The sequence below is a fragment of the Colius striatus genome, chromosome 26 (genome assembly GCF_028858725.1).
Source record: "Colius striatus isolate bColStr4 chromosome 26, bColStr4.1.hap1, whole genome shotgun sequence".
NCBI classification, from domain to species: domain Eukaryota; kingdom Metazoa; phylum Chordata; class Aves; order Coliiformes; family Coliidae; genus Colius; species Colius striatus.
The window spans coordinates 4,102,732-4,127,686 of NC_084784.1; the positions used below are offsets into that span (position 1 = coordinate 4,102,732).

At 59.9% G+C, this 24,955-nt stretch overlaps 1 protein-coding gene across 1 annotated transcript; it reads right to left on the minus strand.

The window, feature by feature from the left end:
- Positions 1-4,517: 4,517 nt before the first annotated feature.
- On the minus strand, positions 4,518-24,715 carry LOC133627984 (LIM homeobox transcription factor 1-alpha-like). Its single transcript, XM_062015640.1, has 8 exons — positions 24,658-24,715; positions 21,071-21,257; positions 7,471-7,703; positions 6,547-6,704; positions 6,394-6,471; positions 5,714-5,846; positions 5,191-5,349; positions 4,518-4,672 (listed from the first exon to the last, which is right to left on the minus strand). Exons 1-8 carry the CDS (start codon positions 24,713-24,715, stop codon positions 4,518-4,520), a joined length of 1,161 nt encoding a protein of 386 aa, XP_061871624.1.
- Positions 24,716-24,955: the final 240 nt, after the last annotated feature.

A 24,955-nucleotide genomic window follows, 5' to 3' on the forward strand; every position in this document is an offset into this window, starting at 1 on the left:
GCTGGACCCACTACAAGGACGTTTCTTCACCCACTTGAAAACATCCCGTGCAGGCCCCTGGGTCTGGGGGTGCTGTGGGGGGTTGGAGCCCCGTCCTGCTGGGGTAGAACAGCAGAGGGAGTCTTGGAGACGGCAGCAGAGCCGAGGATTTCAGAGCTCTGGCTGCTCTGTCCCCGCCACAACAGAGACCTGCGCGTGCAGGGCTGTGGGAGAGCATCTCTGTTGGCCCTACGTGGGGGAACAAAGAGCCCCAGCCCTGAGGAGGGGCTGTTTCTGGGCTGTAACTAGTGGAGGGAGGGGGAAAAAAGACACAAAGCAGCAGTAGATGGTGTGAGGAGGAGTGGGATTGAGACCCAAGGCTGTGAGAGCTGTGAGCACGTCTGCAGAGGGAGAGCTTTGGGGCCCCTGGGTCTGCCCCAGTGTGTTGTGTCTGAAAGCAACTGTGGGACTGAGAATCTCTGCCAAGCAAGAGTTTAACCCTTGTAAAATCCTTTGGGGCACGGTTTGAGGCAGGAGAATGAGTTTCTGTGGCCTGACTGTGCCAGTGGAGCTGCAGAGGAACAGCTTTGCCTCTGGAGCAGGGACTGGGTTTTCCAGACGAGCTACAGGGAACCAAAACAGAAACCACACACAAAGTACCGCGTGCCTCACCAGCAGAGCCTTCCTCTGGAAGCACAGCCTGTGAGGGGGTTTTGTGCCTCTAAGAGAGGGTGAGGCACAGACCAGGAAACTTGGCTTGGGCCTGGTTCCCAGGGGTTCATTCCCCCTTCCTGGGACACATTGATCCTGACTCAGGTTCCAGGCAGGCTTGGGTCCAAGTGCTCGCCTCGGTGGGGGTTGGCAAACACCCCTTGGCATCTTCCAGCTGGGCAGAGTTTAACTCCTCTGGGGAGAGGGACAGCAGATGCACGCTGAGCTCTTCCAAGAGCTGCCTGCTGGGTTCCCCCTCGCCCGTCTCGCTGGGATGGTGTCAGGATGGTGTCTGAAGCCCCTCACACACACCTGCAGGAGCCTTTTCCTTTCCTTGTTCCCAGCAGAGCCCTTGTGGCTGCTGACATGAAAGCTGGGAGAAGGAGGTGGCACTCACTTTGCTTCAAAATGAGTTTGGAGAGGGAGCAAATGCTCCCAGGAGCGGGGGAGGGATCTGTGCTGGGGAGTCTGTGGAGCTGTGTTTGTACCAGGCAGCAGCCCCTGGCCACAGACGCCCGCGGTGCCAAGAGCTTTATTAAGGATGCCGTCAGACAGGAGCAGAGGTGCTTTACATGTTGTTGACATTGTATTGAAATGTCAGCCTGGCAGCAGCAAAGCCACTTTTCATTATGTTTAAGGTGCATTGGGCCCCTTCTTTAAGCCCAGCTGCCTCCTCCTCCTCCTCAGGAGCCTGGGCCGCCCCGCTATTGCTGCAGCGCGTTAACCGCTGAGCTGCCAGGCGTTTGTGCTCTCATGCCCACACCACTCTCAGCTCACTTGTTACTGCCGAGGGGGAGGAGAGGAGGATGCTGCTCCATCCCTTTTCCACGTGCAGACAGGGAAACAGAAGCTTCCTGAGGAAGCACGAGTGAGGCAGCTGCAGGTTTGGTTCTGGGTAAGGAACGTCTTTGTACGTCCCTCGCCTCAGGTGCGATGGAAATGGGGAGGGGAGTGTTGTGCTGATGGGCACTACCCAAAATTGTTCCCTTCCCCAGTTTGCCAGCTCCCTGGGAAGAGTTTCTGGAGGAAATCAACTTGTAACCCTGGCAGATTGGGCACATTCCTTGTGAAAAATGAGCAGCAACAGTTTGCTGTCCTGTGCTAGAAGAAGCCAGGGACTATTCCCTTGCTTTCCTCTTGGCCCCAAAGGAGTCCATATCTGTATTTGCAGTGTTCTGTGATTAATCAGCTTAATCAGGGACTGTCTTGGCTGGTTCAAAGTGTTTTGGTCCTGTCACTGGAAACTTACTTATCCATAAAAGCTAAAAGGAGCAGAGGCTGCTCCACAACCCTTCACAAGGTCTAAACCTGCAAGGGAGCCTCTGTAAACCTGAGAGTGAAACCAGTCTCTGGCGTGGGCTTTCCCAGCCTCTGCACGTTTCCATCTCCTGGTTCTGTGTTTTCTCCACTGTTCGTTCTCCTTGGCTCCTGATCTCAGGCACACGTGCAGTTTGGTTGGCATTGAGCAAACTGGATGTCAGGGGCGGTTCTGTTTTAACTTATCTCTTTTCTGTCTTACCCCTTGTCTTTCCCTGTGGCCCTAGAACCTAGTCCTGACATACTCTATGCCTCTGTTTACTCATCTCTGAAATAACTCCTCCTGGGCTGGGGGGTAATGAGGGATAATTAATTAATACATGCAAAGAGTTCTGAGGTACGAGAGGGCCAAGGATCATTAGGTTAGTTAATGCTCTGCTTTGTTTTCCCTCAGTTTCTTCATGGTTTAGATCTCTCAGGCTGTGAAGTTGAGTGTGTCGGGCCTTTCTTCAGCCTGTTGCTTTAACTCCTTGTTGATGCCACTTTTCCTTTCAAGTGGAACTTGTAAAACCAAGAAGGTAAATTACACACGGCCCTAGAATGAGGAACTTGACAAAAACATCCCTTTAATTTCTCATCCAGAAAATACTCTCGTTTTACACTCTGCTTCTCTTACTTAAAGGAGCCATAAATCAGTTTGTTCCTTTGGTGTCCGCAGCCACGGGGAGAGATTTAGTGCTGCTGGCAGGGCTGGGTCTGAAACTGGCAGCCACGGAGGGCAGGGAGCTGTAGGGAGCCACATTCCAGCCACACACACGTTTGCTTGGCTTGGCTGCTGGCCAGGTGACTCTCTGAGGGAAATTGTGTGGGCACAGGGGAGCGTTTTTCACCTCCTTGGTCCCTCTGTCACCTCCACTGGCTTTTATTCACCTTTATTCTCCTCCAGAGAGCAGTGGGCATCCCCAAACCCTCCTGAGCAGTTCCCTCCCAGCCAAGGGCCTCTGCCTCCCTGCTCCAGGAGAGCAATTGTTCTGCCTCTGGACTGTGCAGAGCAAAAAGGGAGAGCCAAAAAGTGTGGGTGTTGCCTGAGGTGCGTGGGATTCTGTTCCTTGCTGTGCCACAGAGCCAGCTCAGCCTCTTCCTGCTCCTTCCCCCCACCCCCAAGCAGAGTTTCCTCAAGGGTGGTGGAACTCGGGCTCCATTCACTGCTGTCTGTGGGTGGTTGGGGTGCACGGGGGTGGCCTGAGCCTGCCAAAGGGTCACATCCCTTCTGTGCACCCACACAAAGCTACTTCAGCCTCTTCCCCCTTCATGCTCACTGGCACTTCTGCCATGTGCCCCCTCCAAGCCCCTCATTGCTATGAGAGTTGCTGCAAGGGCTATATTCTCCCTCTGCACGATACAGTGGGGAGCAGATTCACCCCTGACACCTGCCTGGGGATGCTCAAAGCAACTCTGTCCTTTTGCTTTTTCCCCAGTTATTCTGGTTTTTGTTTATTTTCAAAGGTACATGCAAAAAAAACCCCAACCCCAAGCCCCCAAACCATCAGCACATCACAGCACTAGATCACGAGGAAGAGGAGGGGGGATGTCAGCAGGTGAAGCTGTCTCTGGTATTTGGGAGAAACATCGATTTGCACGTGGTTCACTGTAACATTCTCTCAAAACTCCATCTAAACTGAGACCATCTCTAGTGCAAGAGCCTCTACAAGTAACACACAGCTCGAGGAGGTTCTCTTGGCTGAGTCCTGCTGTCACTTTGCTGGTTTAAAAGGAAACGAATGGAAATCGGTGTGTCGTGTAGGAAGAACAACTCCTTCTGTCCATGAAGGGAGTGAAACAGGTCTTGTCGAGACAGGCAGACACAGAGGCGATGGGGAGCTCGCTGGGAGTGTGTTACACTCCCCTGGGATGCCACAGGGGATGACTCTCGTGTTGTTTCTCGCAGCAGGGACGTTTCAGTCGGGGCCCCAAGCGCTGGGCATTGCTGAAATGTCAGACGTTAACGAACTGCCCTGGGCTGAGCCACGTGGGACACATCTGAGGCAGCAGCAGCCCGTAGGGACGCCTCAGGACCTGGGGTTTTACTGATGAAAGTGAGCCTTGTCCCTTGTCCCCTTCCCCTGGGCTGGGGAACGAGGGGAAGCAGCACAGCGAGCAGCTCGGCTGCGACCGAGGCTTAAATAAAGGGAGGGCAGCTCCTCCTCCCAGGGGCAGCTCTGCTCAGCTTTGGCCAGTCTTTGCTTGCAGGACAAAATGCTCAAAAGCTTCAACACTGGACAAACTGCTAAAGTTACAGCTAAACAACATCATACCATCCATCTACTCGTGGCTAGGGAAGAAACAAGGGGGGAGAGAGGTGATCCAAAGTCCTTCAGGCTGCGAAGGGTCCCCACGAGTCCCCGCTGAGAGCGTGGCGGAGCCCAGTCGCCTGCTCCGGGGTGCAGCGCTCGGGGAACGTCTCTGAAGGTCTCGGTCTTGTTTCCTCTCCCCCCGCCCTTGTTCTGAGTCGGGAGCAGCATCCATCCATCCGAGAGCGCTCGTGCAGAGTCTGGGGAGCTTGTCTGAGGTCAGGACGTGAAGTAGGAGCTCTGCATGGAGTAGAGTCGGTCGATGGGGTTGCCCACGCGGGCTTGGAGGAGGTTGGCCTCGGCTGTGGACAGCAGGCAGTCTCCCAGGTGGCTGATGCTGTCACTGTCCATATCGTGGAAAACTCCTTCTGAGTCTAGGAGAGGGGAGGGAAAAGGAGCCGAGTGAGGGTGAGGGCAGGGCCGTGTCCCACCCTCAGCAACGGGCAGCGGGCTGGCCACACGCGGGGGCAGCCTCACAGAATCCCAGCCCCAGCTCCCGCAGCCTTTTCCCCATCAGGGAGGCGCTCCAGTTCCCTCAGCATCAGGGTAGCCCTTTGCTGGCCTCTCTCCAGCAGTTCCTTGTCTCTCTGGAGCCGGGGGAGCCCAGGACTGGACGCTGTGCTTCAGCTGTGGCTTTCCTGGAGCAGAGGGGAAGCCCCAACCCTTTCCTCCCTCCCCGGGTATTTTGTGTGGGGTGGAGGGAAGGCCCTGCCCCTCGCAGAGCCCAGGCAGAGGCTGTGGCCTGAGAAAGCCTCAGCACCAAGGTCCAAGGGCTGTATGTGGATTCCCCACTGCCCCCATCAGCAGCCGCGGCACGGTTGGCTCCCGGCGCCTCGGAGGGCTCCGGGCGGGCTCGGCGCAGGGGGGGGACAACCCCGCGCCAGTCCCCTACCGTAGGGGTGCAGGTGGTCTCCGGGCAGCTGAGGTGGCGTCAGCCCTTGTCTGTACAGGTCTGTGCTGTAGCCGTTCTGCTCCAGGGGCAGCAGCTGCTGCTGGGGCAGCCGGGGGTAGGGCACCAGGAGCCCATCCAGGCCGTGAACGCTGGCGCCGTCTGAGGACACAACCGGGGAGGGTGTGTTGGAGCAGAGGCTGGGCGACAGGGCAGAGCACCCTCGCAAAAATTCACCCTGCTCTGAGTGGTTGGTGGCCCAAGTGGAGCAGCTCCACACACACACACACAGAGCTCCTTCTGGCCCACGTTTGGTTTGCTGCCCACCAGAGCTGTATCCACAGAGCTGCTCTCCAGCAAGCTGAGTCTCTCCAGCAAGCTGAGTCTGAAGGCTCCCCGCTCATTCCAGCTCGTACACACCAGTTCCAAGCCAGGCTGCATGTTTCTGGCTGCTCTGTCCTTGCACACATTCCCTCTCTGAGTGCCTCCCCCAGCCCAGCCCGCAGCCCCTGCCCGGGCTCCTCACCTTCGCTGTCGTCGTTGCTCTGCCGGCTGCTGCGCCCCGTCCCTCTCCCGGTCCCCAGGCGAGGGTTGCCCAGCTGGTCCTGCTCCTGCTGCTGCTGCTGCTGCTGTTGTTGCCTTCGAGCAATCTTCTTCATCTGCAAGGAGACCCAGACCCTGGATTTGAGTTCTGACTGGGAGGGGAGAGCAGTGGGTTGGGTTTAACACAGCAGGGCCTGCTCGGGCTCCTCGGGGTGACTCCTCTGCCCCTGCTTGAGAAGCCTTTGTGGGAGATGCCATTTGCAGTTGACAGGCCACGGGGCTTTGCCTTGCTAACAGGGGTTTTGAGCCACACATTTCCTGGTTTTACACCTGAAATTTGGCAAAATTGGCGACGTTCCTACTCCTGGAAGAAGGAAGTGGGGGATCCCTCCAGTCTCTAGTGGGAGTGGGGAAAGCAAGTGAGAAATAAACCAAACCAAACCCAAACCCAAACAAATCATCCTGCAGACACCTAGAATTCATCGGTTCTCGTGTTTCTGTGCTCGCTGCTGCTGGATTCGAGCTGTAGGACTAGGTGGGGCTGGGCCTGCGCTGTTCTAGCCACCTTCCAAGCAATTCCTCCGTTGCCTCGTCCTTGTGTGAGCATCTGTGGCACCCCACGGGCAGGCGAGACCCGGCTGTGTCCCGAGAAACCTCGCTCACCTTAGCTCTTTGGTTCTGGAACCACACCTGCACCACCCGCACGGTCAGGCCCGTCTCGGCCGCCAGGGTCTCTCTCACCTGTCCACAGAGAAGCTCCATCAGAACCTCGGAAAGGATCCGAGGGAGGGGCTGTGCTGAGAGGCCTCCTGGTACCTTTCTGCAGGGCTTGGAGGACACCTCGAAGGAGGCCTTGAAGGCGCGGCGCTGCTGCGTGGTCAGGATGGTGCGCGGGCGCTTGGAGCGCTTGTGGTCTTTGCTCTCCTCGTTGCCTTTGCCGTGCGAGTGGCCGCCGTCCTCGTCCTCGCTTTTCACTGCGGGGGAACACGGGGCTGCAGCGGAGAGGGGCCCTCCTGGGCCATCTCCCAGGGCAGGGCTTCCCTGTGAGCCTTTTGAAGGGCAGAGTGAAGCCAGGGGAGCTCACAGACTGAGGGCTCAGGGCAACGCTGTCAGTTCATGGAGTCACTCGGGTTGGGAAAGCCCCTGGAGCTGCTGGAGCCCAGCTCTGAGCCCTCCCCCTGCCACGGCCACCACTGAGCCCTCAGCCCCACGGCTCTGGGGTCCCTGCAGGGCTGGGCACTGCCCCAGCTCCCTGGGCAGCCTGGCACAGGGCTCACACCCCTCTCAGGGCTCCATTTCTCCCTCAGCCCCACGGCTCTGGGGTCCCTGCAGGGCTGGGCACTGCCCCAGCTCCCTGGGCAGCCTGGCACAGGGGCTCACACCCCTCTCAGGGCTCCATTTCTCCCTCGGCTCCATTCTCGGCCTCCCCCTGGGCACGCTGCTGGCTCCTTTCAGTGCCCATCAGGGGCCTTTCCCTCTGGGCAGCTTTCCAGCCCCTCTGCCCCAGCCTGTGGCATTGCCTGGGGCTGGTGTGGCCCAAGTGCAGGACCTGGCCCTTCATCCCATTGCTGCAGCCTGGCCAGAGCCCCCTGAAGATCTGTTCCCCGTGGAAGGAGCTGTTTCCCAAAGGCAGAGGATGTACAACCCCCAACCTGCCTGCACCTCCCTCTGAAGACCCCTAACACTAACCAAGGAGCAGGCTGGCTCTGCTCCCCCCTCAGCACGGCTCCAGCCCCTCACCCGACTCGGTGGGCGCTGGGCTGATGGCGCTCAGCATCTCCTTCTCCTTCTCGTAGTCGCTGCGGCACAGGAGCTGCCCCTCTTTGAGCACAAACTCGTCTCCGCGCTGCAGCCGCCGCTCGCACTCGCAGCAGCAGAAGCAGTGCACGTGGTAGACGTTCTCCAGCACCCGCATGATGAGCTCGGAGGGGCCGATGGCCTTCAGGCAGCTGCTGCACTTGGTCTGGAACAGCCTGCAAACAAGGGCCCTGCGGCTCAGGCACCGGCGCAGGGAAGCTCAGCCCTGGGGCTGGGGAAGCCCGGGGACGAAGGAGCGGGATGTTTGGAGCCGTGCTGACACGGCCCAGCGAACAGCATCCGTCCCAGCTGTGTTCTGGGGCTTTCTCACCCTGCAGGGTACCAGGGGCAACACAGACTTGCCAGGCAAGTGGCCCCTGCTCCTCCCTGCCTGCCTTTGTTCGGTTGCTGCTGGCCAGAGCCCTCCACGGACCCCTCCAGGACGGGCCCCGGGGCCCGGGGGAGCCTTGCACGGGGAGTCCCGTGGGGGAGGCGGCTTGTGCCCCACGCTGCGTCCAGAGAGAGGGATAAACAAGTGCTGTGTGCCCCACACGCAGAGCAGATGGTTCTGATGAAGTAATTTGGGATCTAAACAAATGTGAGCGGTGGTGGCTGCCGGCTGACAGCTTCTATTTAGCCACTTGACAAGAGAAAGTAATAAAATGGGGATTAATTAGGCTGTTGTTTAAACACACAGGATCTTCCCCACCAGCAGGGAACTCATAAACTGGGATTGAGAACAAGACTGGGTTAATCCTCCTGGCAAACTCTGTGGAGCAGGATGAAGAGGCTTTACAGGGGTGGGCTCAGCCCTTCCAAATACCAGCGTGGATTTGTGCGGTGCGGTGGCTCCCGGCTGAAGTGCCTGGGACACTCCAGCTGGAGTGGTGTGGGGTTTCTCTCTGCTTTGTGGCGCTGTGTTTGCATGCATCCTCCTTTCTCTCTCCCCCTTCTTCCCCTTTGTGTGATTCACACTTGGAAAATAATCATGGGAGCAGGGTTGGAGAAGCTGGAGGAAAGAGCAGCCTCTAGCCACAACCCCTCGCCGTCTCCACGAAGGAGGGAACCGGGAGAGGGTTCCAGGCACAACCCCAGCCCGACCCTCAGCCCAGTCCAAATCTCTCCCTCTCCAGCCCCGACATCCTTCTGGTACAGAACTGAAACAGTCAAGAGAAGCAGAGCCAAGGATGGAGCCGAGGCACAGCTGCCTGGGGTCACGCAGGGACGGCGACGCGGCGCTGACGTGGAGCTGCCAACGCTCCCGCCCTTCAGGCTGGGGTGGGAGGATACTGGTGCCTGACCCCGGGAGCCTCTGGGCAATCAGCCAGTGCTCCCAGTTTGGTGCCATTGCTGAGGGTCCCTCTGTCCCCTCACCCAGGTGGTTGATGCTGAACCAGAGTGGCCCCAGAGCCCATCCCTGTGGAACTGCCCTGGCCACAGCCTCACACCGGGCTCCGTGGCACTGCTCACCCCGCTCTGGGCTCTGTCACCCAGCCAGCTCCTCGCCAGGCAGAGGCGCCCTGCGGCGGGCACCGGGCGGTTGAGGAGCCCCGGGGGCGCTGTCACTCGCCGGTTGCTGTGGAAGGGGCTGGTTGGAGGCGCAGGGAGCCTGCGAGGGGCTGTGCTGTAACTCAATCAGGCTGCTGCCCCCGACACGGATCCTCTCCGCTCCGCGCTAATTGAAGCAAACACGGGGCGAGCGGCTCATAAACACGGTGTCAGCTCACATTACACTAGATTAAAATTCTCAGCCCCTCCAACAGCAGGAATTCCTAAAGAGCCTGGTTTTAATATTGCCCGAATCCGTTTAAGGCGAGGTAATATTGTTTGCGTTGCCATGGGAACAGGAGCACGTCTGGGCTGCGGGCGGGGGGAGGCTGCGAGCGCAGAGCCGCTCCCAGCGCCGGTCCCGCAAGGCAGCGGGTTCCCAAAGCTCACGGGGACGGTGCTCTGAGGAGCAGCAGCCACGGTGACATGCAGAGAGCAGCCTCGGCAGCAGCACTCCCCAGCCCCAGCACCCACCAGGGGCCGGCCGGGTCTCCCCATCCCCTCCTGAGCGCGCTTTGTCTCCTCGCAACCCCTCGGAGGTTGAGATTTGCCCCGCAGACGGTGCGTTGAGGCTTCCTCGTCGCTGGGGGCGTGTGGAAGGCGCCCAGCGGGCAGGGGCAGGCGCTCCCCGGGGTCCGCAGCCTCGGATCCCGGCGCTGGGGAGGGCTGCGGCTGGGAACGGCCCCGGGAGCCGCGGAGCCGGCTCTGGAGGAGCGGGACGGTCCCTCGCGGGTCAGCGCCGGGAGAGGGGCTGGGGGCCGCGGGGACAGGCTCTGGCAGCGCTTCCCTCGCTCTGGAGGACGTGTGGGGCCAGAGCAGCGCTGCTGGGGGCAGGGGAGCAGCCTGGCAGCACCCGCGGGCAGCTCGGGGGCAGCTCATCCCCCAGGCACGGGGGAGATCCAGGAGGTCTCAGGAGAGCTCTGATGCCAGGCTGGAGGCCAGACCCGCTGCGAGGTGTGTGGGGCTGTGGAGGGAGCCGGGTGCTGCCTGCCTGAGCCCCCACATCCCACCCCCGCTGCTTCTTCATGCCTGGACTCTACAGCGATGCCCAACATCTGCCCAAAACCCCAGTCCCTGCAGCACCCTGAGGCGAGGAGCTACACAGTTATTGGCCATCCCTCATCCCTCCTGCAGCTTCGCTGTCTCTTGCCGTTTGCCACTGGTTTATAGGAGCACAACAAGCAGGGAGAGCCCACCAGGAGCCAGAGCCGGTCCCAGGGCAGCTCCCAGCAGGGAGAGCCCACCAGGAGCCAGAGCCAGTCCCAGGGCAGCTCCCACCAGGGAGAGCCCACCAGGATCCAGAGCTGGTACCAGGGCAGCTCCCAGCAGGGAGAGCCCACCAGGAGCCAGAGCTGGTCCCAGGGCAGCTCCCACCAGGGAGAGCCCACCAGGATCCAGAGCTGGTACCAGGGCAGCTCCCAGCAGGGAGAGCCCACCAGGAGCCAGAGCCAGTCCCAGGGCAGCTCCCAGCAGGGAGAGCCCACCAGGATCCAGAGCTGGTACCAGGGCAGCTCCCAGCAGGGAGAGCCCATCAGGAGCCAGAGCTGGTCCCAGGGCAGCTCCCACCAGGAGCCAGAGCTGGTCCCAGGGCAGCTCCCAGCGCGGGGCAGTGGGAGAGGAGCTGCAGCACAGCATCTCTCTGCCTCTGCACGTGCCTCAGCAGCCCCCAGACCCCTCCCCAGACATCCCAAGGGGTTCATTCCCCAGCCCTTAGCCCTGGTGGAACACCCCAAGGCCCAGCTGCCCGTGAATCCCTGCTGGGTCCCCATGGGAGCCGGGGCCAAGGCTCTCCCAGCCGCAGCGGATGGGGATGCGCTGAGCAGCGAGCTGTCTCTGCTCTGCTGTGGCACCGAACCCTGGCCTGGGAAGGGTAATTTGAGGGGAGCAACGACGGCCTCGGTGGGATTAGAAGGTGTTAACGAAGCAAGGGATAAGCTGGGAGGCCTGTGCTTGGTGAAGCTGCCCTGTTTAGTTAGGGTTTAGCCAAAATGAAGCGGTCCAGGCTCAAGCGAGGTCTGTTTGCTTAACACCGAGCTGCAAAATCCATCGTAGCCGTCTGAAATACTGAAGTGGAACCGGCAAAGCCCCTTCTCCAGGCCTGGGGCCGGGGGCTGAGCGCGTGTGACGGGCCAAGGGACACTCCAGGGAGCCGGGGGCAGCGGCACAACGGGCTCCTCCAGGCCCCAGCGCGGCACACGGGCTGGCACCGCGGGGCTGGGGGGGACAAAGCCCTTCTGCTGCCTCCTGGCTTCTCCCAGCAACTTCGGGGGCAGAGAGGGGAGGAGTAATTTAGGGGCAAGTTGCCTTTGCTCTCCCTTCCCTCTGAAGCTCTGATGTGAGCAGGGGTGCAGAAACCTTCCCAAGTCAGAGCTTGGCAAAGCCAAACTGCCTGCAGAGTGCTCCCCCAGGAGCAGAGAAAAGGCACCTTTAAAAGGACAAGTGTTGGGCATCTCCCTTAAATGCTTCCCTGGAAGGCAGGAGGAGGGGTTGGGAGCCAAAGCAGCTTCACAGTTTGGGGGTGGCCTGGCCTTCTCCATCCATTGCTGGGCACACAGGGGTGAGTGGAGCAGAACAGAAGGGTTTGGGGATGGAGCATGCAGCAGGGAGATCTCCCCCAGGGTTCTGCATCCAGCACCTTGCGCAGCATTTCATGTAACCCCCAAAAAACCCTGCACCTAAGTGTGGCTCTGCTTGGCCAGCCCCTATAACCACCCCCAGCAGCCACTCAGGAGGGGTTACAGGCTCTTCATTCACTTCATATCAGCAACAACACAACGCTGGGGAAGGGGGGAAAAACCCCCCCAAAGCACCCAACCAAAGCACCAGCACTGCCAAAAACCCCAACCAGGGGCAAAAGAGCAAAACCACCACCAGAGAGGTTCCCAAAGCAACACCAGAGAGGTTCCCAAAGTGACACCAGAGAGGCTCCCAAAGCTACACCAGAGAGGCTCCCAAAGCTACACCAGAGAGGTTCCCAAAGCTACACCAAGAGACTCCCAAAGCTACACCAGAGAAGCTCCCAAAGCTACACCAGAGAGGTTCCCAAAGCTACACCAAGAGGTTCCCAAAGCTACACCAAGAGGTTCCCAAAGCTACACCAAGAGGCTCCCAAAGCTACACCAGAGAAGCTCCCAAAGCTACACCAAGAGGCTCCCAAAGTGACACCAAGAGGCTCCCAAAGCTACACCAGAGAAGCTCCCAAAGCTACACCAAGAGGCTCCCAAAGCTACACCAAGAGGCTCCCAAAGCTACACCAGAGAGGCTCCCAAAGCTACACCAAGAGGTTCCCAAAGCCTGAGAGCTTCATAAATATTGAAGTGACACGAGTGAAATGCTGCTGAAAGATTTAATAGGTTGCTGCTGCTCTGTCCCTCAAGGGGTTAAACCCCCCCACGGTGAGGATATTGCTGCCAGCACGGTGGCACTGAGCCATCACCATATAATCTGATGAACTCTCTTATTAAATTTCACAGGCCTGTCTTCTTTATTAAAATCTCCCAGAATTCAGAGGGTGCCTGTCATATCACTGCTGAATGTTAACAAAACAGTGTGGGCCCCCAAGCCTCCCCAGCCCCTTCTTCTCCCACTGCCAGGGGAGGGGGGGGTGTGTGTGAAGGGGGGCTGGGTGCGTTTGCTGCACCTTACCCCCTGTCCCAAACCATCCCACTCTGCACCCCACAGCAGCTCCCTGCACATAGAGCTCTGGTGGTGCTGAAAGCAGGTCTCAAAACGGGAGGCTGACTTGTCTGTGTCCCCACAGGGACCTGCTGGGGCTGGAGGGGTGGTGAGTGGCCCAGGCAGGGGGTTTGTGCAGGGGGAGAGCACGGCAGGTCCACGCCTGCAGGGAGTGCAGCCAGCACTTACTGCTGCTCCTGAGGAGCAAAAGCCAGCAGAGCCCTTCCAGACCCCCCAGAGCAGAGGGATGGCAGCAGCACAGGGACCCTGAGCACTCCCCTGCTGCCCTTCAACACCCTGCCTGACCCCATCCCAGCTGCCTCACACCACAGCCCTGTGAGAGCCCTCCTGGGCTGAGAACGCTCCCTGTCACTGGGGCAGCGTGCTGGGGGCTTCGGCCCCTGCCAGCCCCCTCAGCTCTGCACAGCACAGGCTAAAACGTTCCTGCCCAGCACTGATCCCACATTTCAGGCTGTCTCAGAGCTGTAGGAAGGTGGGATTCAGCTGCTGAACCGCCACAGACCTGCACTGGACTGGAACTGGGCTGCAGCTTTGGGCTCTCCAGAGTGTGCCCTGGATGCTTTTTGTTGGCTAATATCTCCAGAGGAGGCTGTGGGGATCCCCCAGCTTCCCCCTGAGCTGAGCAGGGCCGGGCAGGGCTGGTGGGGGCTGGTGCAGGATTGTTCCTCCTGGAGCCCCTGTGAAGTTCCTGCTGGAATTCAGCAGCTCCTGTGGGCTCCTGCACTTGGTGCTTCCCCCAGGATGTTGTGTGAGCTGCCAGAACAGGGGGGCAAAGCCTCTTGTGCAGGAGGGAGAAGGGGGGCTCCTGCCCAGAGAATGGCATTGCCCTCTGCTGCTTTGACATGATTTTCTCCTCCAAGCCTTGGCGAGCTGCCCCAAGTCAGGGCTCAGGCTGCCCCTCAACTCCACCCTGAGCTCTTGGAAAGCCCAGAACTGCATCTCCACGAGGCTTCCACCCCTCTGGGGAGAGATGTGTCCTGGTGCTGAACCAGCAAAGCAGCTCCTCCGTGCCTTCCCCTGAGAAAGGAACCAGCAGCTCCTTTCTCTCTCCTCTTGTTCCAACAAGACACAACCCCCCCCAAAACAAAGCCTCTCTCTCTCCAGGTCGTCAGGCTGCAAGTTGGGAGTTATCAATTCATATTGATTTTGTCCTGCCTTATTGCCTGGCTCCAGGAAGCCTCCATTAGTATGCCTGGCAGGAGAAGGGCTGCTCTGCTCAGTAGCTAGGGGTGATATTACCCATCCAGATAGCATCCAAAACTCAATATCCTGTTTCTCCTTTTCTCATTTCCTGTTTGCAGGTCTGGAGCCGCCGTTGTCACAGCCAGGAGGGGACAGGAGAGACAGCAGCGAGGGGTGTGCAGGGGAGAGGGAGGGCTGGCAGAGGGGGTATGAGCAGGGGAGGAGGAGGAGGGCTGCAGACACTTTTATTACAGATTTAATAATGACAAAAGAACATCATTAAACATTCATTAGAATTATTTCATTAGATTTTACTTTGGGGGGGGGGGGAGAGATTAGATATGATGTAAAAAGCAATATTGATTGAGAAAAGAACAAGCTTGGGAGATGTGATTTAAATTAAACTCTCTGCTCTGCCTCCTTCTGCTGTTCCAAGGGAGGAAGGGGCCTTGCAGGGGCTGGTTCAGAGCCTGCTGCCTCCCACCCCGAGCGACACTGAGCCCTGTCCCGTCCCAGCGTGGCCACTGGAGCCCGTGCTCCTGGCAACAAGCCTCTGGAGGGGTGTCAGAGCTCTGCACCCCGGGGCTGAAGTGGGCAAGCACCTGGCAATAGACTTTAGCACCCTGCTATAGACTTTCTGGGTCGCTCTGGGCACGTCCTCTCTGTGCCACTGAGGGTCAGGAGCAGCAGAGCATCCTCACTGCAGGGGCTGAGCAGAAATCCTCCCTCGAAGCAGGGCTGGTGGCATGGAGAGCTGACCTGCTGCTGCAAAGCAGCTGTGGCCCAGGAGCTGGTGTTTCAGCCTCAAACTGGGCTGAGGAGGCTCGAGCAGAGCTGAGGTGCATCTGCTAACAGCAGCCTTGGGGAGCAACAGTGGAGGGGGAGGCTGCCTCAGAGCGATCTGCTACAGCCAGCTGACACCCCCAGCTCCCAAATCCCTCTCTGTGGAGGCTCTGGAGTGAAGCAGCATCCAGATTTAGAACATCTGAATCGATTCTCTCTTCTTTTGGCTGGTAAAAGCTGCAGCCACTGAACAGGAGCCCACTTAACTCCAGAACTGGCTGGATTAACAGCAAGGGAGACCTGCCTGTGCTGGCTCGTGGTGGAGAGAGGAGAGAGAAGGGAAAGGAGAAGTGAGAGGGAAGAAGAGAGGGGGAAAAACCCCCATGGCCCTAAGTTTACAGCAGCACTGAGAGGGGTTGTCTCTGCTCTGGGGGTTTGTTGCAGCCCCTTACAAGCACATTGTTAATGATGGAGCCCCTTTGCAGGCACTTTGGTGATTAAACTTGTGCATCTCTGTGGGTTTTTTTTTCTCCAGACCAGGTTTCTTCCCCTCTTCACCTTCTGCCACCAGCAAAACCCACCCAGGAGTCAGGGATTTGAGATGCTGCTTCTCAGCTGAGCAGCTCCAGTTCCAGCAGGGCTGGGGAAGAGGGGTGTGAGCAGCCAGAGATGTGTGAAGCTGCCACTGAGACGGTCGGGATACGAGGTAATTAACCACATTTCAGAGTAATTGCATTAAGAGGGAGGTGGAAATGAAAGCTGGAAGGAGAATATGGATCTGCCTTGTAATTCAATTTGTGCAACAAAAGGGAATGGAGCTACCAGGGCTCCAGAGAGGATCAGAGAGCAGAGGGAAGGAGAGGGAGGGGTGGGAAGCAGGAAAACACCTCGAGAGGAACCAGGGGGAAGGAGGAACTTCAGCCCTCCCTGATGGCTGGGAGGAGGGTCCCGTTTGGAGGGCACAGTGTGACACCACATTGCCAGCACCTGGTTCCACACAGACCTCTCCTAGAAGGGAACAGAGGGTGGAGGAGCTGAGCACTGGCCTGTCAGTGCTGCACTTGCAGCTTTAGATGAGTTTGGAGATGAGAGCTGAGGGGGTAACAGCAGCACAGCAGCACTCTGTGCTTCTCCAAGCCCTTTCCCTCACTGCCACCAGCCACGGGCTGCAAACCCTGTGCTGACACCCGGGGCCCCTCGGGTCCATCCCTTCAAGCAGATCCCTTCAGCTGAATCCTCTCTAAACCGCTGCTGGTTGTGAGAGAAGAGCAGAGCCTGGGCTCCCTTTGCCCCGGGGATCTTCCAGCCTGGCAGAGGCTGGACACTTGGGCTTTATGAAGTGGTTGTGAAACGCCTGGACACGATGGTCTTAAAGGCCTTTTCCAGCTGCAATGCTGCTGCAGTGTGGTGGTTTCCCAGCGCAGGGGCAGGGAAGGGCTGCCCTGGGGCCGTGCTGCAGCCCCCGGCACCGCCGCACCGGCTCCCGCAGCATCCTCTCGGGCACCTTCGCGGCTGCCCTCTGCTGGTCCCTGTCCTCGGCTGAGAGCTGCTGAGGCGTGTGGTACAGCCTCTGAGCCTCCAGCACCTTGCAGACCCTCAGCCCCCGCCCCGGAGCGCTCCCTGGGGCTGCTGCTCTGGGAGCTGGCGCCGGGGCTTTGCTGCAGGGGAGCTGCGGCGCTCAGAGCCTGCAGGTAACACCCAGACCCTGCTGCTGGCGGGGTAAGTGGTGCTGGAGGGGAAACAGAGGGGAAACAGAGGTGCTGGGGTGGGAACAGCACCCAGAGCTCTAACCCTGCCCCTGGCCTGCAGCACCCAGCTCTCCTCACCCAGCTTCTCTCAGGGCAGGAGCCCAGCAGCTGGGGCTGTGCTGGGCCAAGCTGCTGCCTTGGATCCTGGTTGTTTGCTTTGACATCCAAGCTTTTTGGGGTTGATATTTCCCTTTTCCTCATCAGAGGAGAAAGCAGATGATTTGTGCTGGTGCTGCACTCAGAGCTGACACCAGACTCTGGGCTCCAGGTTCAGAGAACTCTGCCCAGTAACAGAGTGAAAGTTGGTGCTGGGGGTGATCCAGGAGAGACTCAAAGCCCTGTGACACAAATGTGGCAGGCAAAAAACCCCTCACCCCCCCAAAAAAAAAGGGGGAAAGAGCATCTCTCAGAGTCAGCTGCACCTCTTGAAGCCAGGGGAAAGATCACGTGCTGCACACACACAAAAGTTCTTCCTCCCCCCCAGAATAACGACCCCCAGCCTGGGGAGAGGACAGGCAGCACGTGGAGGCTGCTCCTGCGTCGTGCTCGAGGCACATCTGCATATTCCCTTCATTTCCCAGCGGTTACAGCGTTAGTGTTTCATTTCCTGGGAACGAGCCACCGCGAGGGGACGGGAGAGCTGCGGGTAATTAGCGCCGTTAATCATCGGGCTCCGGCGAGGGAGGAGGTGCACAGGCTGGGGGGAGAGGCCAGGAGGGGCTGTTTCTGCTGTGGGGTTGTCCTGCTGAAGCTTTGGGATACTGGTCCTGCTGCATCTGATGGAGAGGGAAAGCTGCAGAACCCGCTGGGATCGGCCCGAAAAGCTCCTGCCCGGGTCTGAGCTGCTGAGCTCCTGCCACAGCCACCTCCCCAGCCTGGAGGAGCAAAGTGCCTCGAGACAGGAGCAGTGGCTGCTCCTCAGAGCCACAGCTTGCTACCAAAGGGCATCTCAGTCCCATGAGCCAGAAGATGATGGTTCCTCCTTCAGCTCCGTTCGAGTCAGGGAGCTCCTCATCTCATCCGTTTGCTCCCTCCCAGGGCACTGTCCCTGCTCATTAACTGCCCCCAGCCCCACAGGGCAGCACGGCACAACACACTTGGCCTGGGGGGGACCCTGGTGCTCAGCAGATAGAGAAGCTGCACAGGGGCAAGAGGGGCAGAAGGGTGGGTGATGGATGATGGATGGATGGATGGATGGATAGAAGGATGGGAGGATGGATGGATGAAGGATGGATGGATGGATGGATGGATGGAAGGATGGATGGATGGATGGATGGATGGATGGAAGGATGGATGATTGATGGATGGATGGAAAGATGGATGGATGATGGATGGATGGATAGAAGGATGGATGGATGGATGGAAGGATGGATGGATGGATAGAAGGATGGATGGATGGATGGAAGGATGGATAGATGGATGGATGATGGATGGATGGATGGAAGGATGGATGGATAGAAGGATGGAAGGATGGATGGATGGATGGAAGGATGGATGGATGGAAGGATGGATCCCCTCCTGCTGCCTTTGCAGCAGGAGAACCAGGATCTTCAGCACATCAGGGACAGTGGTGCTTGGTAAAACAAAGTTAGAGGGGCAACCAGAAGCCCCTTTCTAAGGGCAGTAGCCACCATCAGCTCTTGCAGTCCTTCCCATTTGAACACCTTTCCCCTGTTTCCCAGGTTATAAATAACATCTCCAGCACCACTTTTTCATGTCCTTGTGCCCAGGAAGAGCTCTGGAGCTTCCTGAGCTGCCTGTGACCAAACGTCCCAAGTGCAGCAAAGGGGGAGGAGAAACTTTTGTACTTAAAAGACCAAAACAGACAGAAAAAATCCCACCACAAGAGGAAGAAAAACCAGCAAATCCTCGTGGTTTCAACACCAGTTTCATCATTTCTAGGGCCTGACTCCTGCTCCTGGAATGCAGCTGGGTCTGCACACAGGGCCTGGGCTCGCTGCTGTCCAAGTCCTGTCGCAGCTCCTCCTGCCCAGGAGATCTCTGCTCCCTCCCACATGGTTCTAAACATTAACCAGCTCGCTCAGAAGAGCTGCCAAAGTGCTGGGTCTGGGTCAGTCACCCAGGATGGGGCAGGGAGGGTCAGTGCCTCGCTCCCCACCTCTTCAGCAAGGAGGAGCAGGGCTGCTGGCTGCTCCTGGGCTGCACCAACGCTGCTTCTCTGCATCCACCAACCGCTTTTGGTCCCCTGTGCCCTCCCTCCTCACCCCAGCTGTCACCAGAGCCCACACACCACCTCACCCTAGGGACAAAACCAGCTCCTACAGCCTCTGTCTCATGCACCACTCTCTTCTGAGCTCTCCCTAACCTGCCATCACCCAGAAAACCATCCAAAGACAGGTCAGGGCCGATGCTGGTGTCACTGCAGGGTGCCACAGCACTTTGGCAGCCTCAGGTCTGGTGTCAGAGCCTGGCTTTCCCATGGCTGCTCCCTCAACATCCCTGCTCCACACACGGGGCTGGCTGAGGAGGGCTTTCAAAGGCAAAGGAAAGAGAGAGCTCCCTGGACCTTGGCCACCCTTTTGCTGCGTCCCCAGAGCCCTCGTGGCTGGGGATCGTTGTTCAAAGGCGTGACGGGGTGGGGGGAGCTCCAGGAGGGGCTCAGCGTGGACATGGGCAGAGCCTGGAGCTGGGGTGTGCTCAGTCAGCCCCTCCCCAGCCCTCTCTCCTCCCCAGCCCCAGTGATGGGGGCACAGGGGGCTCTCGAGGGGCTCAGCCTGTGCCCAGCTGTGCCAGTCACGTGCCGGCGGCCGCTGCAAGTCAGGTTCGAGCCGAGTTCAGCCCGTATCTTCCCCAGAGGACGAGCAAATCATCTCCACATGGGCAAAAGGAGAGTGTGGAGGAGAGGGGAAGGCTGCCAGCGCGAGGCTGCGGTTCAGATCCCTCCTGACAGCTCCTCTGCAGCCCCCACATGGCCTGTCATTCCACACAACAAACTTCAAAGTAAACAAGGCGCCCAGGACCCGGCCGCTGCAGCCACTCTATCATCCTCCAGGAGTATTCCTCCTTCCTCCTCCTCCTCCTCCTCAGCAGTTGTGTTTCCACAGGCTGCCCAGAGCTGGGTTTACAGGGCAGGTGCCTGAGCAGAGCTCAGCAGAGCCTCCTGGGCCCCAGGCGAAAGGGGAAGAGGAGAGCTTCAGCAAAGCCCTCAGCTTGTGGTTTTATATGACTGGGACTGCAGAACAACATCCATCTTCAGGCTTAACATTTCATCTCTAGATCAACAGCCCGTTCCTTCCCCCCCCACGTTCAGCTGCAGCTGCTGGCTTATCTCTCCATTAAAGCATTTTCCTCTCCTTGCTGAGTTTCACATGAGAAGGGATCAATGCCAGATGGGGTCTCCCCTGCAGGTCACCGCGCCGCGGGCCCCGGTCTCCACCACAGCCCCGGGGCGACGCTGCCTGCAGCAGCCTGGGATTCATCCCTGGCCAAAAGCACGAGCTTTGGGAAGTCAAGGCCAAGAACAAATACTCCAGGGGGATGAGATTTCCAAACAGGAGGACTGAGAGTTTGCCTCCCTGGAAATTCCCATAGCTGGGAGCACCGAGGTGCTGAGCCCAGGCGCCTGAGGTGACTTGCAAAGGCACCTGGAGGAGATGGAGACCCTGGAGGGGTGTTTGTAGGAGCAGCCTCTTGCTTCAGAGCAAAGGGTCTGCAGCCCTGGAGCTGTGTCTGATTGCAGCAAGGATGGTGCTGGGGGGAAACAGCCCAAAACCCTGCCCAGAAAACAACACTGTCCTGCCACCAGCTCCACAGCAAAAAGGCAACTGGAGGCCGAGGGCTCTGGCCATGGAAGTGCCTCAGGCTGGGCTCCTGCCTGCTGCAGGATCACTCCATGCTCCTCCCAAGCCTCTCAGCACTCACAGTCTCTCTGTCTCACAGGACTTGTGCTCCACAGCCTTCTGCAGCCCCTCTGCCCTGTTCTGACCCGGCCTGTGCCCCCTCACACCAAGGAGGGGCTGTCCCACTGCACACCAGGCTCATGGGAACCTTCACAAAGCTCCTCAGCTCAAATCTGCCGGCCCACAAGGACAAAGCACCGAGTGCTGTCACCTCCTGGACATCCCACGTGGCTCTGAAAAGCATCCCAACAGCCAGCAAGCTCTGAAAAGCATCCCAACATCCCTTCTGCCTCTTCATCCCACATCACCAAGAGCAACCAAAGCGCTCTGCTTGGACAGCATCCCTTTGCAGGCTCTCCAGATCATCTCCCCTGCTCCTCAGCCACCAGCTCATCCCTTGTACCTCTTCATCCCACATCACCAAGGGAAACCAAAGCTCTCTGCTTGGACAGCATCCCTTTGCAGGCTCTCCAGATCATCTCCCCTGCTCCTCAGCCACCAGCTCATCCCTTGTACCTCTTCATCCCACATCACCAAGGGAAACCAAAGCTCTCTGCTTGGACAGCATCCCTTTGCAGGCTCTCCAGATCATCTCCACTGCTCCTCACCAGCCCCTGCGACGCCGCGACGATGCCCTTTGGCAGAACCCCCCACCCCGCACCTCCAACAGCAGCCGAAAGAGACGAGAGGGGGGCGGGGGAAGGGGAAGAGCGGGACAGCGCTTACTTCTCGTAGTCGTGCTTGCAGTAGAGCTGCCGGTTGCGGCAGTAGCAGGTGCCCGAGAGCGGCTGCAGACACGCGGCGCATTTCACGCAGGTCTCGTGCCACGAGCGCTCGTTGACCCGCAGCAGGAAGCGATCGGCGATGGGGGTGTCGCAGCCGGCACAGACCTCCCGCAGCTTGGGCTCTGAACCTGCACCCGGAGAAAGGGGAAGGGTCGTGTGAGCGGGGTGTTCAGTGCCCTGGGAGCTCAGCCTCAGCCGGCACACACATCCCGCAGCCGGCACACACATCCCGCAGCCGGCACACGCACACACATCCCGCAGCCGGCACACACATCCCGCAGCCGGCACGCATCTCCTGCAGCTTGGGCTCTGAACCTGCACCCACAAAAACGGGCAAGGGCAGTGTGAGCGGGGTGTTCAGTGCCCTGGGAGCTCAGCCTCAGCCGGCACACACATCCCACAGCCGGCACACACATCCCGCAGCCGGCACACACATCCCGCAGCCGGCACACACATCCCGCAGCCGGCACACACATCCCGCAGCTTCGGCTCTGAACCTGCACCCACAGAAAGGGGAAGGGTCGTGTGAGCGGGGTGTTCAGTGCCCGCGGAGCTCAGCCTCAGCCGGCACACACATCCCGCAGCCGGCACACACATCCCGCAGCCGGCACACACATCCCGCAGCCGGCACACACATCCCGCAGCTTGGGCTCTGAACCTGCACCCACAAAAATGGGCAAGGGCAGTGTGAGCAGGGTGTTCCCTGCCCTGGCGGCTCAGCCTCAGCCGGCACACACATCCCGCAGCCGGCACACAGCTCCCGCAGCCGGCACACAGCTCCCGCAGCCGGCACGCACATCCCGCAGCTTGGGCTCTGAACCTGCACCCAGGGAAAGGGGAAGGGCCGTGTGAGCGGGGTGTTCCCTGCCCTGGCGGCTCAGCCTCAGAGCTCCCTGCAGTCGCCACCTTTGGGGCTCTGCGTGGTTTCTGTGCGGGTTGGGAGGGCGAAGGGGGGGCTCAGCACAGGGGCTGCCGGGGCAGCCTCAGCCCTGTCACAGCCGGCGCTGCACAAGCAGCACGTTCTGGGGTTGAGGTTCCTGGGGAAGCCTGAGCCCGTGGCTCTGGCACAGGGGACGTGGGGAACACACCTTCGGGAAGCAGACAGCAAACGTGTTTGTGTCTCAGACGCTGAGCTCGTCGGAAACAAGGCCAGGGGACAGACCCACATCTGACTTGGCTCCAGTTTCACCCCAGATTTGGTGCTAAGAGCTGTTGGAAAAGGCTCCAGAGCTTTGGGAAGGGGTTTTTTTTCCCCTTCCCCCCCCTTCCTCAGTGTTATCAACACGTAAATCTGTGGCTGCTCTTCAAAGGCTCTGTCAGGAGAACTTCAAGGTGAAGGAGTGAGTAATAAACACACTATCTGCTGCTCTGGATCTGGGCTGCGGGCTGAGCCAGGCGGCGGCACCCTCTGCGTGGCCACAGCCTCCACCCTGCCAAGCTCCTTGGCTTTTACAACCACTTATCTCTGTCCTCTCCAGCCTCTCGATGCTTTTATCCTCCTGGGAGCTTGTGGAACACCTGCCTGGGCCCTGGCTGAGGCTTGGAGGGGGACGATGGCATCCCGTGGGTGAAGCTTAGGGCTGCTTCCAAAGGCCAAGCCGCCAAGGGGCCACCGAGGTGAGGGGGGACGCTGAGCCCAGCTCTGATTCGGGGATGCCTGAGGGACAAGGGGTCAAAGCCAACAAGGAGGGGTGGGAAATGGCAGGAGAAGCGCTGGGACACACAGAGCAGCGTGGTGTGGAGGGCCAAGGCAAGAAGCAGCCACGTCCCAGGGGCTGTGGGCACGGGCACAGCCTCTCCGTGGGCGTTTATCCCATGCTGAGCCTCCACTTCTCACTTTTCCCCACGTTGTTTACTGCTGGAGTCAGATATTTCCACCCTTCTTGCCTCAGACCCCGTGGGCTGTGTGTGACCCTGGGCCCAGCCAAAGCTCTGGTGGGTCAGAGGCAGCTGGGACTGAAAACCCCCAGGAAAAAAGCAGGGAATAATGGAATAGGGAGTTGGCCTGAGGACAGACAGTGAGGTCACCAGTGAGCTCTGGGAGTGTGGGATCAGTCTGAAAGGGAGAGACACGAAACTGCAGCCCCAGGGATGGTTGTCCCTCCCTCCCTCTCACTCCATGAGCAGGCAGGAGGGTGTCAGGGGTCTGGGACTCAGGCAGGAGGGTGTCAGGGGTCTGGGACTCAGGCAGGAGGGTGTCAGGGGTTGGGGAAGGCAGGAGGGTGTCAGGGGTCTGGGACTCAGGCAGGAGGGTGTCAGGGGTCTGGGACTGAGGCAGGAGGGTGTCAGGGGTTGGGGAAGGCAGGAGGGTGTCAGGGGTTGGGGAAGGCAGGAGGGTGTCAGGGGTTGGGGAAGGCAGGAGGGTGTCAGGAGTCTGGGACTCAGGCAGGAGGGTGTCAGGGGTCTGGGACTCAGGGAGGCAGCAGGATCCTGATGCCCAGCTCAGGATGCTCAGGCTGGGCCTGGAGCAGAGGCTGCTGCCCAGCAACAAGTCACACTTGAGCCTCACTCAGCACAAGGTCACGACGCTGAAACACAACAGGAGATGAGGGAGAGACCCCGAGCTCCGGGTGGGGGAGCAGAGGGGAGGTGAAATCCCCCCGGGCAGACGATCATCTCGCCTGAATCCCACCGCAGCCGCCCGGGAGGGGGAGGCAAAACTGAAAGTGAAGGAGATTCTGCCCTAAAAAGCATCGGAGCGGCAAAACCGCAACAGCTCGGCCCCGCGAATCGGTGGAGGAGGAACAACCTCGGACCCCCCGTGCCGTGGCTCTCTGGGAAAGGGAAAAGGGGTGAGGAGGGGGACGCGACCCCCGGGCTGGCGGCGAGGAGGAGCTCAGCTCCCGGCTGCTTCACCCCAGCCCGAGCCAGAATCAACCCCCCGAGGCCAGGCCCTTGGACTTGCCCCGCTCCGGGTGGCCCCGGCTCCTCCCCACGGTGTGATGTAAATCGGGGGTCAGCGATGGCCCCGGGGCTGGGCCGAGAGCCCCCTCCCCAAAATCAGCGAAGGGGCAAACCGGGGGCTCCTGGGGGCAGAGGCGGGAGGCCGGAGCGGACAAGGGCCGGGTGCTGGAGGGGTCCGTGTCCCTCCCCGGCTGCCCGCCGTTCGGGACAAGCTCGTCCCGCAGAGCAGCAGCTGCTTCGGGGGTCTCTCGGTGGCATTTTTGCACCGTGCCAACATCCCTCCGGGGCTTTTGCTGCCTCAAAATTGGCAAAGCACAAAGCCGGGCTGAGACGGGGGGGTTCTGCCCCTTCGCTGGGCGCCCCGACAAGCCGCGGGGAGAAGGAATCTCCTTCCCGAGTGGGAAATAAACCCCGCAGAGGAGCGGGAGACGCGCCGGGATGCTGCGGTGGGCGACAAAAACGGGCAGCGCGGGGCCGGCTGGTGCCGCTGCAACTTGGGGACACCCCGAGACCCCCCCCGGAGCGGCCCCGGGGAGGATGAGGATGGGGAAGCCCGTGCTGGGGAGGGTGGCCGGGGGTCTCTCCCCACGAGCGGCAGCAGCTCGCCGTCCCCCCGGTACTCACCGAAGCCCAGGACCGGCGTCGGCTGCTGCAGGCAGGACGGAGCCTCTTCTGTCTTCATGCCGGCGGCCAGCGCGGGGGCTGCGGGCGGAGACGAGCGTTTAGGGACCGGGACCCGCCGCTCCCCGCCTCGGTCGGGGCCGCCCGGTGTCGTTTTCCGCGCCCCGCAGCTCCGATTAACGAACGGCAACGAAATCGCTGCAGCGGCGGCTTCCACCCGCCCCGCTCCCCCCGGCCCCGTTGGGGGTGAGACCGACCTTGCCCCCGGCATCACCGGAGCCCACCCCGGGAGCTGCGGGGG